The sequence below is a fragment of the Elaeis guineensis genome, chromosome 12 (genome assembly GCF_000442705.2).
Source record: "Elaeis guineensis isolate ETL-2024a chromosome 12, EG11, whole genome shotgun sequence".
Lineage (NCBI taxonomy): Eukaryota > Viridiplantae > Streptophyta > Magnoliopsida > Arecales > Arecaceae > Elaeis > Elaeis guineensis.
The window spans coordinates 3,919,619-3,934,690 of record NC_026004.2 but is presented as its reverse complement, the minus strand read 5'-3'; the positions used below and the strand labels follow the sequence as shown (position 1 = coordinate 3,934,690).

Here is a 15,072-nt window from a genome sequence, read left to right as displayed (position 1 = left end):
TCAAGTGGTACATACCCACCGCCCCTTGCCGTCAGATGAGGCCAGACTCGGGCCCTTCATTCCAAGGAGAGGTGGGTCCCACGACTGACAGCGGTCAGATAGGTTACCAAGGGCGGAGATTCCCCCGTGATAGAAACAAACAGGGCGTCTCGCAGTGCCCGCTCCTGGATGCATCCCTAGCGTACACTCCCCCTCGCATCCGACGGTGGAAGATTCGCGTACGGCCGCCTCGCCGCTCCCCGGCGGTACGCCCCGATCCGTGACCGATACCGAAACGCTGCGCGCCGCTTCCAATCAGGCATATTAAAACCGGAACGTGCGCGAGATTCCTCACTCTCGCTCTTCATTCCTTCGTGGCGTCCCGAAGTCGCTTTTTATTTTAATGTTCTCTTTGATTTCTTTCTGGCTTGTTCGCTCGTTCGATCGTCTTCGTTTCAAGAAACCGAGAGATTTCTTCATCTGGTCGTTCGCTTCGTTAGGAAGTAAGTCCTGGTTCCGATTCGTGGAAAAATTGGAGACCTTTTGGGTTGTTTTTTAGCGAGTGGAGTGTTCTTGGTTTCTTGAAAAGGATCATCATGGTTTAGGGTTGACCCGATCATGGAGGTTTGATGGATCGTCTTGATATCGTTCTTCGATTTTTTGTTCTTGATGTCTCTGACGGAGGATTCAGCTCGGAAATCTCGGATTCTTGATGACGTCTCTGGTCTCTTTGTTTTGTTTTATGTTTTCTGTCGTTGTTTTGGATATTTGATGCAGTTCTTGTGATTGAATTGCAGTACCATTTAACTTCAAGACGTGATCAGATTGCAGAATAGTGCTTACTCTTTTCTACTAGTGCGATGATATAATCTTGGTTGTTGGAGCGTATTGTTACCTGCTCGCTTTTGGTATCTTTTGCTTTTTGAGTTAATTCTATCTACGTAGGATTTGTTATCTTGAAGATCTGTAAAGACGTATCCTGTTCATGGTGATCTGAAATCGCTGGACTTCTAGTTTTGAGGCTATCAAGTGGCTATTTGACGCCAAAAGCTGTCATCTATATTATAATCTTTTATCTATCGAAGTCCTTGTACAGATTCCATATTCCAGTAGCGATTATTGAAATCAGTGATTTGGCTGTTTCAAACTTTGACAAACCAATCTAGATGTTGCTTCTTGATGCATCAGCGACCTCTTTTTGTCTAATTTCCATACTTTCTTTAGGAAAAAGGGAATTGATGCAAACCAATTTAAGGGTGTTGGTGTCCAACAAGTGGACATTCATGAGCATCTTGTGTTTGGTGCAAATTTAGTAGATGAAATGAGCTTAAAATTTCCTCAGCCATCTCATGCTTCGCTTGATTAAGCTCAAAATATAAATAAGTAAATAATATAAATTTATATTATTTCAGGTATTATTTCAAATGAATTCTTATTTATTATTTAATAAATATTTAGACATAAGTGAAAACCCTGGACCTCAGTCTCTCACTGGTTAAGCCCTCGAAAACCTATTCCTGAACAGCTTAAATTTAGCTTGAAATTAATTGAACAGAACTTGCTGAGCGAGCTTGAGCAATGTCTGCGTTGCTTGAATTTGGCTCATCTCCAGCCGCAGACCACATTCTGTAGAGAGATTTTTGCTTCTTTTGCATGCTCTTGTTTTGCTCGGGCTATATTTCATGATGACTAGCATTTACTTTTGTCACATTTCCTACCTGGTAATATGTGCAGCTGTGTTTTAAGAGCATTATAGAGTTCATGATCCATAATCTTTACTAGAATCATGCAGATAGAAGCTATGAGCAATAACCATTAGGCCTACAATATGCTGAAGTCTTGAATTCCCTAAATCCAAATTTGATCTTCATTAATCCTGCTAATTTTGACATTTTTTTGTTTCCAATCATCTAGAACCTTTTAAGACTGCAAAGAAGAATTTCCACAAAACAGTTAAAAGGATAACCAATTATATTTTGGCAGTCAAATGTGGATAAATGACCTACTAATATGACATTCATGAAAGATTTGTCTCCTTTTTATATATCTATCTACATGCTAGGAGGGGCTTGTGTTGTGCATATGAAAGTTCATCCAGCCACGTGGCATGAGGGGAGTGGTGTGACTTGCTGGAACTGGTATCAAACAAGGAGTGGTTGAATGTTAAATTTCCAAGTCAGCATAAGTGAGGCCAAGGAAATTGTGCAAAATGGGCACACAGATTATCTTCCAATTTGTTGCTGCATGTTTGTGAATTCTTGGAAGTTTTCTCTATTTTGTCATTTGTCAAGTCCCTTGCTTATGTTGGAACATACAGAATCAGATGACTGACATAGTGTGATTGATTGTTCAACAAGTCATTAGTTGCCCCATCTTTATATTCAGCACTTTAGAAAAGTTCAGGCATTCAAGCAGGAGGCCCACATGAGGGGCTATTAGCTCTATAGTAAAGTGTGCCCAGATATTTTTGTCATTGACCCTGGCTTGTGAGGGCTCTGAGCGACATGCATAGTTCATTGTACTCATCAGCACCAAACCTGGAGTCCTGTTTTATCAAATTGTGCTTTCTAAACTAGATTTTCTTGCGTCAACCCAAATTGGACAAGAACACTTGTACTTTCCTTCCTGGTGAAACCTAGTTCTGGATCTTCTTATGTTTGGCGGACATCCTTTTATAATCCTTTGACTGCAGCGGAGCTTGTTCTTGTGATTTTAGAAGTCTCCTTTTGATTATTTTTCCACATATTACCATTGCAATATGGGGTGGATGGTAGACGGGGGGCTTAGAATTGGATCTGGTGCCTCTTGCATGTGGCACTCTTTTCCAAGTATAAGCAGGAAATAAGACTGTTCAGAGTGAAGTGGTGGGTCGACCATCCTTTAGGATATTCTGATTGCTGTAATTGGCAATCTGAGCAGATTATTTTGAATTATGATTTTAATGTATAGTGCTTTATTATTGTTATTTTTTAAATTGTGAAGGGCATAACTGAACTTATCCTTTTTCAATATGTATGAAGTTATCTGTATTCTGAAGAATAAACCTTTCTGCTGACCATCTCATCATAATGTCCGCTTTTTCCTACTGGATTTAACATTTAAACTCTTAACTGGAAGTCTATATCATCTAGTTTTAATCTTCTTCATCTGGCCTTGAATTGAACCTTACATGATTGATGCCAGCTTTCAACCAAATTGTAGTTATTGTCCATCATGTAGTCACATTAGTAGTTAATATATCTAAAAAGGCTGAACTACTTTCTCAAACTGCAATGCTTGTAAGTAAATTTTTGCTGTTTTATAATCAATATATTCTTCTTTTAAGTTCCAATAATATATTGTAGAATATGTCAAAAATATCAGCTCATAAGAATGTGATATAATAGTAATATTGGAGGTACCTTTTTTTCCTGAAGTATGAAATTTTGATCATTCTCTTGATTTACTTTTATTTCATCTTTGTCAGTCTTGTTTCTATCTATTTCTTTTTAGTTTCTGATATGATCATTTGAATTCTTCTTCATGTGGTTGGTGATTTTATCTATATTTCACTTGCCAATCCGGTGAGGCTAATTTCATGTATGTTCAGGGAATGACTGTCAGGGATGATTTTATGCTACCTGTAAAACATCTTCTCAAGCTACAGTAAGATAACCGTGCAAGTCGAGATATTCAGGATTCTTGTTGCTGGCACAGTATTCTGCTAGGGAAGTATTTATAGCTGATGATTATGTACGAGCAAGATTCTGACGTTCTCTGTTGGGGTCTTGATATTCTTCATGGTGATCCATTTTCAAACACTGGGTATTGTGGAGGAATTACTCAACATGATGCCAGCTTTTATGATAGCTGTTATGTCGGAGAAGGTAATACTGGCACAGACCGTACTACTATAGAGAATGATGAGATTATTGCACATGCTCTTCAAGAAGAATTTTCACAACTTGCTGTTGCAGAAGCAACTGGACCTTCGCATGCAGATGAAGAACATTTGCAAGCATCTGTTCTGGCACAAGATTGGTTTGGTCCATCAATGAGAAACTATAGTTCAGGCAAGCAGATGATGAGAATTTTCTTGTTCAATTGTCCATTTTTTCTCTCATTTCCTATCTCTGTGCTCCGTTTTTGTTATTGTGTATTCCATTTTTATGTAGGGAATGAAGATGGTCAGGAAGAGGCAGATGAGATGGAACCCTCCAGTTCATGTTCAAGTCCTGGGGAATACTCATATGAAGGGGAGGATTGGTCATTAGAGCTCACAGATGACTTTTCTGACATAGATGGTGAAGTAGGCAAGAGGTTGAATCAGATGGTTCCCATTCCTGTAAGTTTATGCATACTTTTGAAGCTCACATTATCAGATATATAACTAAATCACTGGTAGATTAGAGAAATATTTCCTTTGGAAAATGTTGTGGGGGATCAGAAAATGTCCTACTCTCTTGTAATATGAAAATTCTTCGGTCAATGCATTACTCCTATTGCTTAGGTGAAACCATGAAAATAAGCTGTTGAGCTTAGCTCTTAGTTTCAGGTTCTAGCATATATGCAACTAGAGTGGATATGGATGAAAGCATTCGGCATAGCATTGACAATAGAAATTGATCTGATTATTTTTTGCTGATCGGCTGGTTGTTCTGGTTAATGGCATATTGGTAAAATGATGCCCTTCGGCTTACATATCTTTTTCCTTTGAGAGAAAGGATTGGACAAGGTCCATTCTAATTCATTAACGAAATAAATTGGACTTACCTATTATCAAGACTGACATATGGTATCTTACCAAAGAAGACCCACATGAATATTCATTTGGTATGCATTTTCTACTGAATGACAGCCCTGCACCATCAACACACATGCATACACTTTATACACCCCTTTGTGCCTTGCTTATCTAGGCACTTGTTATATGTCTTTGATATTTTAAACTGCCCGAGAAATCACTTTTTTTGGGTTCTTGCTATTACACTCCATATTGAAGAATTCCACCACCTATATTCCTTATAGTAACACCACATTAACAGCTTTACCTGTCATCGGCTGAAATATGAACTATGAAAAATATATTTTTTTCTTATAAATCATCATCATTTCATATATGTCATCGTCATTATCTCTCACCTTTTCCATATATGAATGATGTATATTTACATTTTCTTGAAATGTAAGAAATTGGCGTGCATATTCTCTCTCACATCATAAATTATTTGGTTCATGCAGCATATACCGAGAATCAATGGAGAAATTCCTTCTGTTGATGAAGCTACTTCAGATCATCAAAGGCTTATAGACAGGTATGGCCTGTAGCCCTATACTTTCAAATGATTATTGTGAGATGTATCTCACTTTGATAGGGTAGTCTGTTACAACGGTAGTAGTCCAAAAGCTGTTTCCAAGGACTCGCATGGATGGATTTTTTATTATTTATGTTTCGAGTTGGTCCATATTATGAAAACCTTCAGCAGCTTTAGGTTTGCACCATGGAAGCAGCATAATATGTTAAAAAGTTGATATATTGGTTCGTTGTGGCTGATCTCCAAAGTGCACTGGTTTTGACAAGTTATAATTTTTGTTATGAGCTTAACATTCCTAGCAAGCTACATGAGGAACATAGAAGTTTCCATGGATTCGTATTGGAATATATTTATCTCATTTATAAATTTTACCTTCTTGATCAAGAATATGTAATGTACTTTAGTCAATGTATGTAGAAGATTGCATAAATTCATCAGTACGCACACACACACACATAGAGTTAAGGGTGAAAGTAGATTGGATAATATCCATCCGAATCTATTTTCATCTCCAAATTTATCCAGATATGGATAGAAATTTGAGCATTCGACTACTATCCATATCCATATCCATCAAAGAAAAATAGATATGGATATGGATAGATAGTTATCCGGTCCGTATCCGAATTTTTGATTCTATTTGTAGCTCTATTTAATTTTATATAGCACTCATTATCTTTTAAAGAAATATATATATATATATATAATCATCTTAATATGCTATTAATTTAATTTACCATCTACTTAGTAATATCTTTGATTTTATAGTTATAAAGTTTAATTATCTAACTTATATCCATACTTTTAGTATCTAATTTGAATCCGTGTCCGTCTAAAACAAATATGATATGAATTTTTGCATCCGATTAATATCTGTATCTATATTTATATTCATCAAATAAAATAAATATGGATATGGATATACTGCTATCCGATCCATATTCGATCTGGTTTCAGCCCTACATATAATATAGCCGATCATGGGTCGAGACTTGAGCCCAAAGATATTCATTTTTGGTCGGACTTTGGACCAGGCCTATTCAAAATTTGACATTGTTTGTGCCCAAGTCCGACCAATGATCAGCTCTAATATATAACTAGACTTGGCTACACTTAAGTAGATCTCCACTCCAATCCGATTAGATCTACATTGGATGATGAGGATCTCACATCGGTGATTCGAGCCATTAGATGTGATCTACTACCTTCAAACTACTGACATATTAAAAATCATGTAATTTGGAGCCCCTAGCCTATGTATTAAGTGATCAATAAAACATACATAATTTAGTATCATTTAGAATATGTATTTTAGAGCTCTTGATACATAACATAGGCATCTCCAATCATATGATTTTTGGTATGTAAGTAATTTATAGATAATTGATCATATCTAATGACTTGAATCATCTATGTGGGATCCCTATCGTCCAATCTGGACTTCACCATATCTAAGTGGAGATTCACTCAGGTATATCCTAGTCTTGCTCTCTCTCTCTCTCTCTCTCTCTCTCTCCACACACACACACACACACACACATACCTTAATTGCCCTTGATACAATGACTGGCTATTAAGGATTCATAAAGCTGACCTAAATTTTTGGTGCAAGGCTTGATGGTTATAGTTATTCATTAGTACATTATCTACATGTGTTAAATTGTATTCTAATGTTGTAAATTTTTCTGTATATGATTGTCTGATTGCTATACACTACAGGTTGCAACTGTATGATTTGGTTGAGCTAAAGGTTCAAGGAGATGGTAACTGTCAGGTTAGTTGCGTGATGGATCTCTTTTCTTTTCTCCTTTTCCTTCAAATTAAACAACATAGATGTGTACAGAAGAAACTATTTAGGACATAAGCTTGTCGATTGCAGCTAATATGTAAATTCTGTTCGGCGAATGATTAGTCTCATTCTTCAGTTTGTCAACTCAGGTTTCAGGAGGACAGCTGCTACTATAGTGTCTTGTGGTCTTACTGTGCTATTTTTGGTTTCTCTCCTAATATGTTTCTATTAGTAATAACATTGTATGAGAATTGATATGTCCACACTATTATTTTGTTTATGTAACTAATTTCTCACATCAGTTAATTTCTTACTCTGTATTTGGTAATAAATAGCGTAGTGCATTTTGATTATCTACCGGTTTGGATAGCTGAAAACTGAAATCCATAGTCAGCTTATGAAATGTTGATATGATCTTTTATTGGCTGATTTCAAATTCACCCACTTTGCAATGGTTTTGGGTTCAGATCTTGCGTAGTGCCATCTTAATGTGTCCACTGTCAGGTATATACCCATGTATGAATCATTAAATTGTTCTGGCTGGTAAACTGTTGGCAACAGTTTATATGTCATAATTTGGATAAGTGTAATGAATGCGATAAACATACATGAAACTGTTAAGGGCAGCCTAGTGCATGAGGGTCCCGCCATTGTATGGTCTAGGGAGGGTCGGATGTATGCAGCCTTACCCCTGCATGTGGAGTGGCTATTTCCATATTTTGGACTTGTGACCTCTAGGTCAGAAAATCGTTGTGCCAAGGCTCATCCTCTCCAAACATACATGAAACTCATCAAAATTAAATATTGAGAGAATAGGAAAAATCTAGAGAAAAAAAATTGTCTCCAAAACACGACCTTATGTTTTTGTTGGTTAAGCTCGACATGCTTAGATTTGATATCTATAGGATTCATGCGCATTTTAATTTATGACTCATATAAAAGTTATATCACATTTTTAAAATTTTTAATACAATCATTTTTCAAGTTTAATGCATAGTAAATAAAATAATTAGCATAAAATTCAAATATCAAATCTGATATGCATGCATGGTCAATTGAATTAAGCAATGACCATAAAAGGAGTCCAGAATTTTCCAAAATAAATTAAACTTTTGACATGAGAAGAGAAGTACATCTTTTAAATGCAATAGAATGTAAAAGAGTATGCATGCTTCTAACTTACTAGATTTTGGAGTCTGATGCTGAATATTTTTCTCACACGCTTCCATTTTATCTTGTTGCTCCCCAATTTGTTAGAAGGAGATAGAAACACGGGAAGCTTCTGAAAAGGCTTGCATCATCTGAATTGGATTTAACCAGCTTAGATTGGGTGGCCTCATCTGTTTGCACTTGTGCAAGCATATGTTCCAAAATAGCTGTAAAGATAGCTAAAAAGGAACAAGGCTTTTTATACACATGCATGCATGCTCTTTACCTTTTCTTCTTATCATTGGAAATAACAAATTTGAATTTAATGTCTTTCACAGTTTCGAGCTCTGTCTGATCAATTTTACCGTACCCCTGAACACCACAAGTTTGTGAGGCAGCAAGTTGTTAATCAGGTTTGTCCTTTAATGCTAGTATCATTATTAAAATTTCTGTTGATCTTCATCTTTTGATATTGCTTGAGTATCTTGTTTTTTCGTTTTTATGTTGATCTGCATTTTACATGCTTAATGAATCCATGTATTTTTGTTTCATTTTCCAGCTGAAGTCTCACCCTGAGATCTACGAGGGATATGTTCCCATGGCATATGGTGACTATTTGAAAAAGCTTTCTAAGTATGCTCTGTATCTTGTCATACATGATGCCATTTTGAAACGCATAAGCGTGTAATATTTTCATATTAACGTGAATAACAGGAGTGGGGAATGGGGTGATCATGTCACGTTACAGGCTGCTGCAGATTCAGTATGTTTTCTTTCCTTCTTCCCTTATTTTTTCTTTTCTTTTCTGTTAATATCTTGTTTGGCTTTTAATGTTTCTGGTCAGTACTACATGTTTCACTTAATTTGATGGCTTACTATATTATGGATATCTTAGCTTTTATGATAATGTTGGGTGTAGATTTGTGGAGTCAGGAGCTTCTCCAAGAGAACAGTTGGATCCTAAGCTGTATATTCTATTTGTGACGAGAATGAAGTGCAATAACATGGCAATTACATAAATCGGTTTTGGAAACTTTCGCAGGATTATTTTATAGAATTTATTGGGATTCCCCATCCTTTCACATGCACACAAATTTGAGATGTAAAATGACAGGTTCTTTTCCTTTTTGCTAGTTTACCTTTAAACAGGTGGACTTAATTGAGATAAGCTTAATTAGCCATTAAAAGGAAGAATAAATTGTTAAAATAATATTTTTACAGTTTGGTTTTGCTTATGTTTGTGATTTAATAGCCCATACAAGGTATGGATGTTGAAAAGGTGGACGTGGTTTCTGGAAGCACATCCCAACCTGCCTGCATGGTCTGACTTTTTATAACCATATATCTGGATCAATTGTGAATGAGACATTATGATCAGAAATTCTTGATCAGTTTTCTTTCCATGCTGTCAATATTAGTGATGCTTGCAAATCAATGATCAATGTTGGGGGCATTTTTGAGCAGTCTTATATCGTCATTATCCTAGGTTTGTTGACGAGCTTTTATTTTTGTCACCTGAAGCTGGACTTCAGATGTTAGTGAGCCGGATCTGGATAGAGATTCACAAGATTTTGAATAGGCTTGATCCAGTGACCTGTTGTATGACTACGAAGATAGGCCTGTAAATTAGCCTATTGGCATCCCTCTGCTGAATTATTGATAGGATCAAGTGAACCATTGCCCTTGATTATTGAATTAGTTCTCTGGACCGAATTAAACCTTATGAGCTTGTTTTGGTTATCCTTTATTATTATAGACTCAGTCTTGGGTCTCTAGCTAATACCACATAGTAACTAATCAATGAGATTTGACAAATAATTTAGAACAGTAGGTTTTGTTTAGCACTTGTTTGTCACTGGATGGCAATGCACAAGACTAACATCAAGAATTCAATACCATTGGAGCTGATGCACATTCCACCATTTTCACTGGGAGTGCTCTTTACTTAGTGTTAGTCCCTTTAAATGGAAGTTCATGTTGCTAAAGAAAGTTTGATCTTTTTTACTTCATACCTTGCTTCGAGGTAAGATGTATTGCTGGTTAGGTTTTTGTTGGGTTATTTGTCAAGGGTTCTCTCCCTGAAGAAAGATTATGAAAGAACTGCTAGCCATTATTTTTTATGAACTAAGATTGTTCTAATCTGATCTGATTGTGCTTTTTTTTTTTTAAAAAAAAATTTCTTTATCAATAGCCAAATCCTCAAAATGAGCAGTTTTTGATATTTTATGACTTGCATTTCTTGCTTCATCAAATATTGAATAGAATCATTTTTGCCTTTCTTGCATCTCTCAAATTCTCTGGCTTGCCTTTTTTTTCTGAGCAACACCCAGGATTTGAATCCTGGACCTCCTAAAGGCAAGCCCTTGGGGATGAGGTGCCAACCAACTGTACTAACAGATGTTGGCCTGCTTGCATAATTGTTACTTGGCTTTGTTGATATTTGTGGTCTCTACTTTTTTCATGGACTTTGGGGTCTATTAAATTGTCTTGGAGAACTCTCTTGGAGACTTCGTCGACAGCTTCTATTGGTATCCTTTCATTTTGCAACTTTCAACCACCCTCGTTTTTCGGTTTGAAGTGCTTATAGCATTATTGGGATTTTGGTGTTTCAATCCATCAGGAGGTGCTTTTCCTTGCATTTTGGCTAGGTTTGTTTTAGACTTCATGGAGTAAACATTTTCACCTTCTGTGCATGTTTGATCCTTTTCCTGAGTTGGCACGTCATGATTGTCTTGCATCCTAGCTAGCTTGTTCTTCTATCTCATGTTGAGCTTTTAATAAAGGTGATATGAACTTTTGACGCTATTTTGATTGGCTTTTGGTTATTTAACTCTATGAATACAATTTTCCTTTGTCCTTTATTTGCATTGTTTGCTTAAAAAATCAATACTTAATAGCATCAATATGTGTTGATGAAATTTTTGATTTAGACACGGGCTTGGCAGTTCTTTGCAATCTTCTTACGTTGCCATAGTTCTATATCTTGTCAAGCTTGTACTTTCTTGTGGTGTATGCTTTAAGGCCCAGCTGCGTGCATTATTTACTACCAATATTTGTACTAGGCTTCAAACCTATTATTTGATGACATCTGCTTTCATCTCCCTGAACTTATGATAAATCTGAGAGTGATCACTTCTCTGTTAGAAGATATCTGTGTTTTGGGACACATCCAGGAGATCTTATATGCTATATCCCATTGTAACGTGGCAAAACGCATGTGTTGGAACTGTTTTATTGGAATTACATATTGCTATTTCATTTTAGCTTATTAGATAGAGCAAAAACTGCATGACACGAGACATTTTGAAAGTGCAGTTAGATGAATGCCTCTTTGAGTCTATGAATGTTCTTGTTCGGTTGAGTGGGTGTCATAATGACTCATGTCTGTTGGTGATCTAATCCACCTTTTGCACTGGCTGGATATTGAGCTTCAGCCATAAAAACAAACTAGGCAAACTTGTATATTGAATGATGAATGCAATGTTGATGAATGGAAAGGCTGAAAGGGTCGGTTCTGTAATATGAACATTATCTCTCTCTTATGCTCTGACCTTTTACTTAGGGATTGTTATCAGCATACTTGTTCTATCTTATGTCGGTTGTTTCATGCTTCTTTTGATATTTTTCCATGTTGCATTACTCAAATGTTAGTTGAGTATGCTTTTTACCTGTAAGTTTATGAGTAAACAGTTTCCCTTGATATTTCATGACGCAGAGCACGGTGATCACCATCTTTTATATGTAAAAAAATGGTTTTTTAGTGATGATCTGTTTTTATTGATCTTATGCAGTACGGCGTTAAAATTTTTGTTATAACATCATTCAAGGATACCTGCTATATTGAGATTCTGCCAAATGTGCAGAAATCTAAACGAGGTATGAACAAATGCTTGCTTGTAGTTTTTTTATCATATTTCTTCTGCATTGGGAGTTTCATTAAACTAATAGTGAACCTTTAACAAGTAATTCTAAACTGATTGCAATTAAGTGGAACCTGGTTTTTTAATTGCTCGACTTTCTGTAAGCATTCCTGGTGGCAATTACTAGTCTGGCTTGGTCCATTCGATATTTCCTTTAACTATCAAAACACTGATTTCTTATGAGTGTAGTGGCAATTCTGGGGCTTTATCAGCAATCTATGCAGCTCATAGAAACTGAAAATTTGCTGCCATCTTTATTCCTTCACTGGAATGACATTTAATAATGCGTCCCGTGAGTGTTGTGGTACATGCTTGCAATGCACGCAATGGAGCTATTGGAACAACATGTCAGGATTTTATAAACTCATTGTTAAAGGATGGATGTGAATTGCTATTTGCCATCCTGCAGTGTATATGTATGACTGTGGCTTTATGAGCTTCTTGTGTGTATGTTAAGAGGTCTGACTACTTGTTCAATACAAGCCCAGTTTGTCATAACGTTCTGTCGTGCAAATGGCTCCAAGATTTTTCTTAACCAAGAATATTGATTTGATTTAATGTAATCATGTATGCATATGGACAACTCAATCATTTCAGTATTGGAATTATGGAGTGAAAATAGTTAGTTCCCTTCACTTGCTTGGCTGTTTACTGCGATATTAACTTCCCCTCTGTTCGGCAGTAATATTCTTGAGCTTTTGGGCTGAGGTGCACTACAATTCCATTTATCCTGAAGGGGGTAAGTAAAGGATGCTCTCTATGTCTAACTGCTACATCTGCCCTTCTATCACTTGACGCTTTTGCCAGCACTGAGAACCTTGAGATTATTCACATTTTCAGTCATCATATTTCTACCTACATCCGAGTGTGATCAAAATCTCTGGAGAATCATTTGGACTGGGTCCAAAACTATTGATCTGGTTCAAATTGCATGGCGTCTAAAGCATGTTTTTAATTTTCTTCTTTGGCTGTGCAGATCTACCAACATCGGAAACCAAGAAGAAGAAAAGGTGGTGGCACTTTGGAAACAAGCATTAGGAGTGCGAGTCTGCCTTCACTTACATCTCTTGTTTCTAGAGAGATTCTCAGAGCAAGCTATTTCCGTCTTGAGTGATGTAGCGGGTGAAGCACATTGCAAGATAGGGCATGATCCCTGCGCTATCCACCCTTTTGATTCACATTTGCATGTACATTCCCTGTGGGTTGTGGTCTGGACATTCCTTTTTCTTATCCAATATTTCTTTGCTATATTTATCTATATAATACCAGATAAAAATGCTTGTTCTTTTTGTTCGCCTGGTACTCATTTACGCTAGGATATGGTTCAGCAGTGTTGGGAGCCTGCTGCTGCTTGTGTATTAGATTAAATTAATGTCTTCCGTGTCAGCATTTGATTGGACTGATTAGAGGACGTGAATGTCGACGGCATCCTTTTCTTTTTTTTTTTTTGGGTGAACATCCTTTTTCTTTGAAAGAAAGGATGTGGTGGGGTGCGCGTAATGGTAAAGCATGCCCGTAAGTCTTGGGATCTGTTGTAGCCTGCGTTGTGCCGTCAGTTGAGGTGTGGTTGTATGTAGGACTGTCAGTCTAGTTCATTGTTTGATTTATTTAAAATTTTTAAATTATTTTTAAATTATATTCGATCCATTTGTTAAATTATAAGATAAAATATAAATAAAATTTTTAAAATCGATATCTTAACGATTTAAATTAGAATAAATTTTTATTCGATCATATTCGGATCGATAAAAGTTCGATAAAATAAATAAATATATTATATATTATATATATTATATATATATTATATTAATATATTTATTTTTTTATAAATTTTTAATATTTTTTAAATATATATATTGTATATTAAAATATTATATATATAAACTTTAATAATCACCATCGGATCATTGATTCCGTAGCTGAAGGAGGTCTTGTTTATCATCGTTGGATCAATGATCCAACGGTGATGATCAATTGATCAATTAACCCTAGTTTATATATACTCTTTTACACTCAAATTCTAACTCTCAAATAGTCTTATTTCATTTCATCCCTCGACCTCTCCATCTCTCTTCGCGGCTAGAGGTGTGGAAGATCTTTGATTGCTCAATCCGGATCTTCGTGAGTACGATTCTACTATCTTCTCACACTACATACATGAATCGGTTCTGCCGTCCATCCCACCCCACTAGTCATAGCAGCGGAAACTTCACCTCCGTCCTCCATCACCATGGCGGCCTCCTCCTCCCCCACGGTTGCATCTTCAGTCTTTGATCATTCTCCTTTGGTGTCTATCCTCCGATCTCTTCGATCCTGAATCCACCATCGTCACAGCTTTCGGATCCGAGGTTTTCGATGCAGAGGTGGAGGTTATCGTGGTTGGGGTCGGGGTCATAGAAGCTACAGGCGTTGAGGTCGGTTCGATGCGGTGGCTTCCTTGTGGGGCCAACAGCGGAGGACTCGACGATGTTCGATGGCTTGAAGGTGTCTCCGACGAGGAAGCACAGGCCGTCGATGTTGGGGGAGGAGATATTTCGACAGAGGTAGGGAGGATTCAGGCGTTCGATGGAGTGGTCGAAAAAGCCCAGCAAGATATGAACGATCGTCTTGCACAGAGTCAGCATGATTTTTTTTTTAAATTTTTTCAAATATTTATTTTCTATGTTATTCTAGACAAGCTAAACTTGAGCCTAATTCGGACATAACGAGCTTAACGAAATCGATCTCAAACAAAATTTTCTCGAATACATTTGAATCCGAATCGAATATGAACTAAATAGTAGTTCGTAACAGTCGATCCCAAATAGTGACGTGTTCGATCGTGTCTGATTTGTTAACAACCTTAGTTGTATGTAGACACAAGCTATTCTATATGATAAGTACAAAAGAACAGCATATGGGGACTTACAAAATTTTTGTTAATTAAGGAGATGTTTGGTTC

At 36.6% G+C, this 15,072-nt stretch overlaps 1 protein-coding gene and 1 pseudogene across 4 annotated transcripts; one reads left to right on the top strand and one right to left on the bottom strand.

The window, feature by feature from the left end:
• Positions 1–230: 230 nt before the first annotated feature.
• Positions 231–13,424, top strand: LOC105055576 (OVARIAN TUMOR DOMAIN-containing deubiquitinating enzyme 12). Of its 4 annotated transcripts, XM_073246573.1 has the most exons (12): positions 260–482; positions 3,569–3,845; positions 3,936–4,031; positions 4,134–4,303; positions 5,200–5,273; positions 6,993–7,047; positions 8,550–8,624; positions 8,771–8,844; positions 8,926–8,974; positions 12,003–12,087; positions 12,814–12,870; positions 13,108–13,424. In XM_073246573.1, exons 2-12 carry the CDS (start codon positions 3,704–3,706, stop codon positions 13,167–13,169), a joined length of 939 nt encoding a protein of 312 aa, XP_073102674.1. In that variant the 5' UTR covers positions 260–482; positions 3,569–3,703; the 3' UTR covers positions 13,170–13,424. The 4 variants fall into 4 exon arrangements, with proteins under 4 accessions (XP_073102673.1, XP_019709805.2, XP_073102674.1 ...); XM_019854246.2 differs by having other exon boundaries at positions 246–482; positions 3,569–4,031; XM_073246571.1 differs by lacking the exon at positions 260–482 and adding an exon at positions 926–2,843 and having other exon boundaries at positions 3,569–4,031.
• Positions 13,425–14,173: 749 nt separating this feature from the next.
• LOC114914676 (uncharacterized) lies at positions 14,174–14,755 on the bottom strand (annotated as a pseudogene).
• Positions 14,756–15,072: the final 317 nt, after the last annotated feature.

What these genes read in the sequence shown, in the direction of transcription:
- LOC105055576 (XM_019854246.2), top strand. Translation starts at nt 3,704, where the DNA reads ATGATTATGTACGAGCAAGATTCTGACGTTCTCTGTTGGGGTCTTGAT. An exon ending in TACAGGCTGCTGCAGATTCA is followed by an intron (nt 8,975 to 12,002) that starts GTATGTTTTCTT and finishes GATCTTATGCAG; the next exon opens with TACGGCGTTAAAATTTTTGT. An exon ending in TTCCATTTATCCTGAAGGGG is followed by an intron (nt 12,871 to 13,107) that starts GTAAGTAAAGGA and finishes TTGGCTGTGCAG; the next exon opens with ATCTACCAACATCGGAAACC.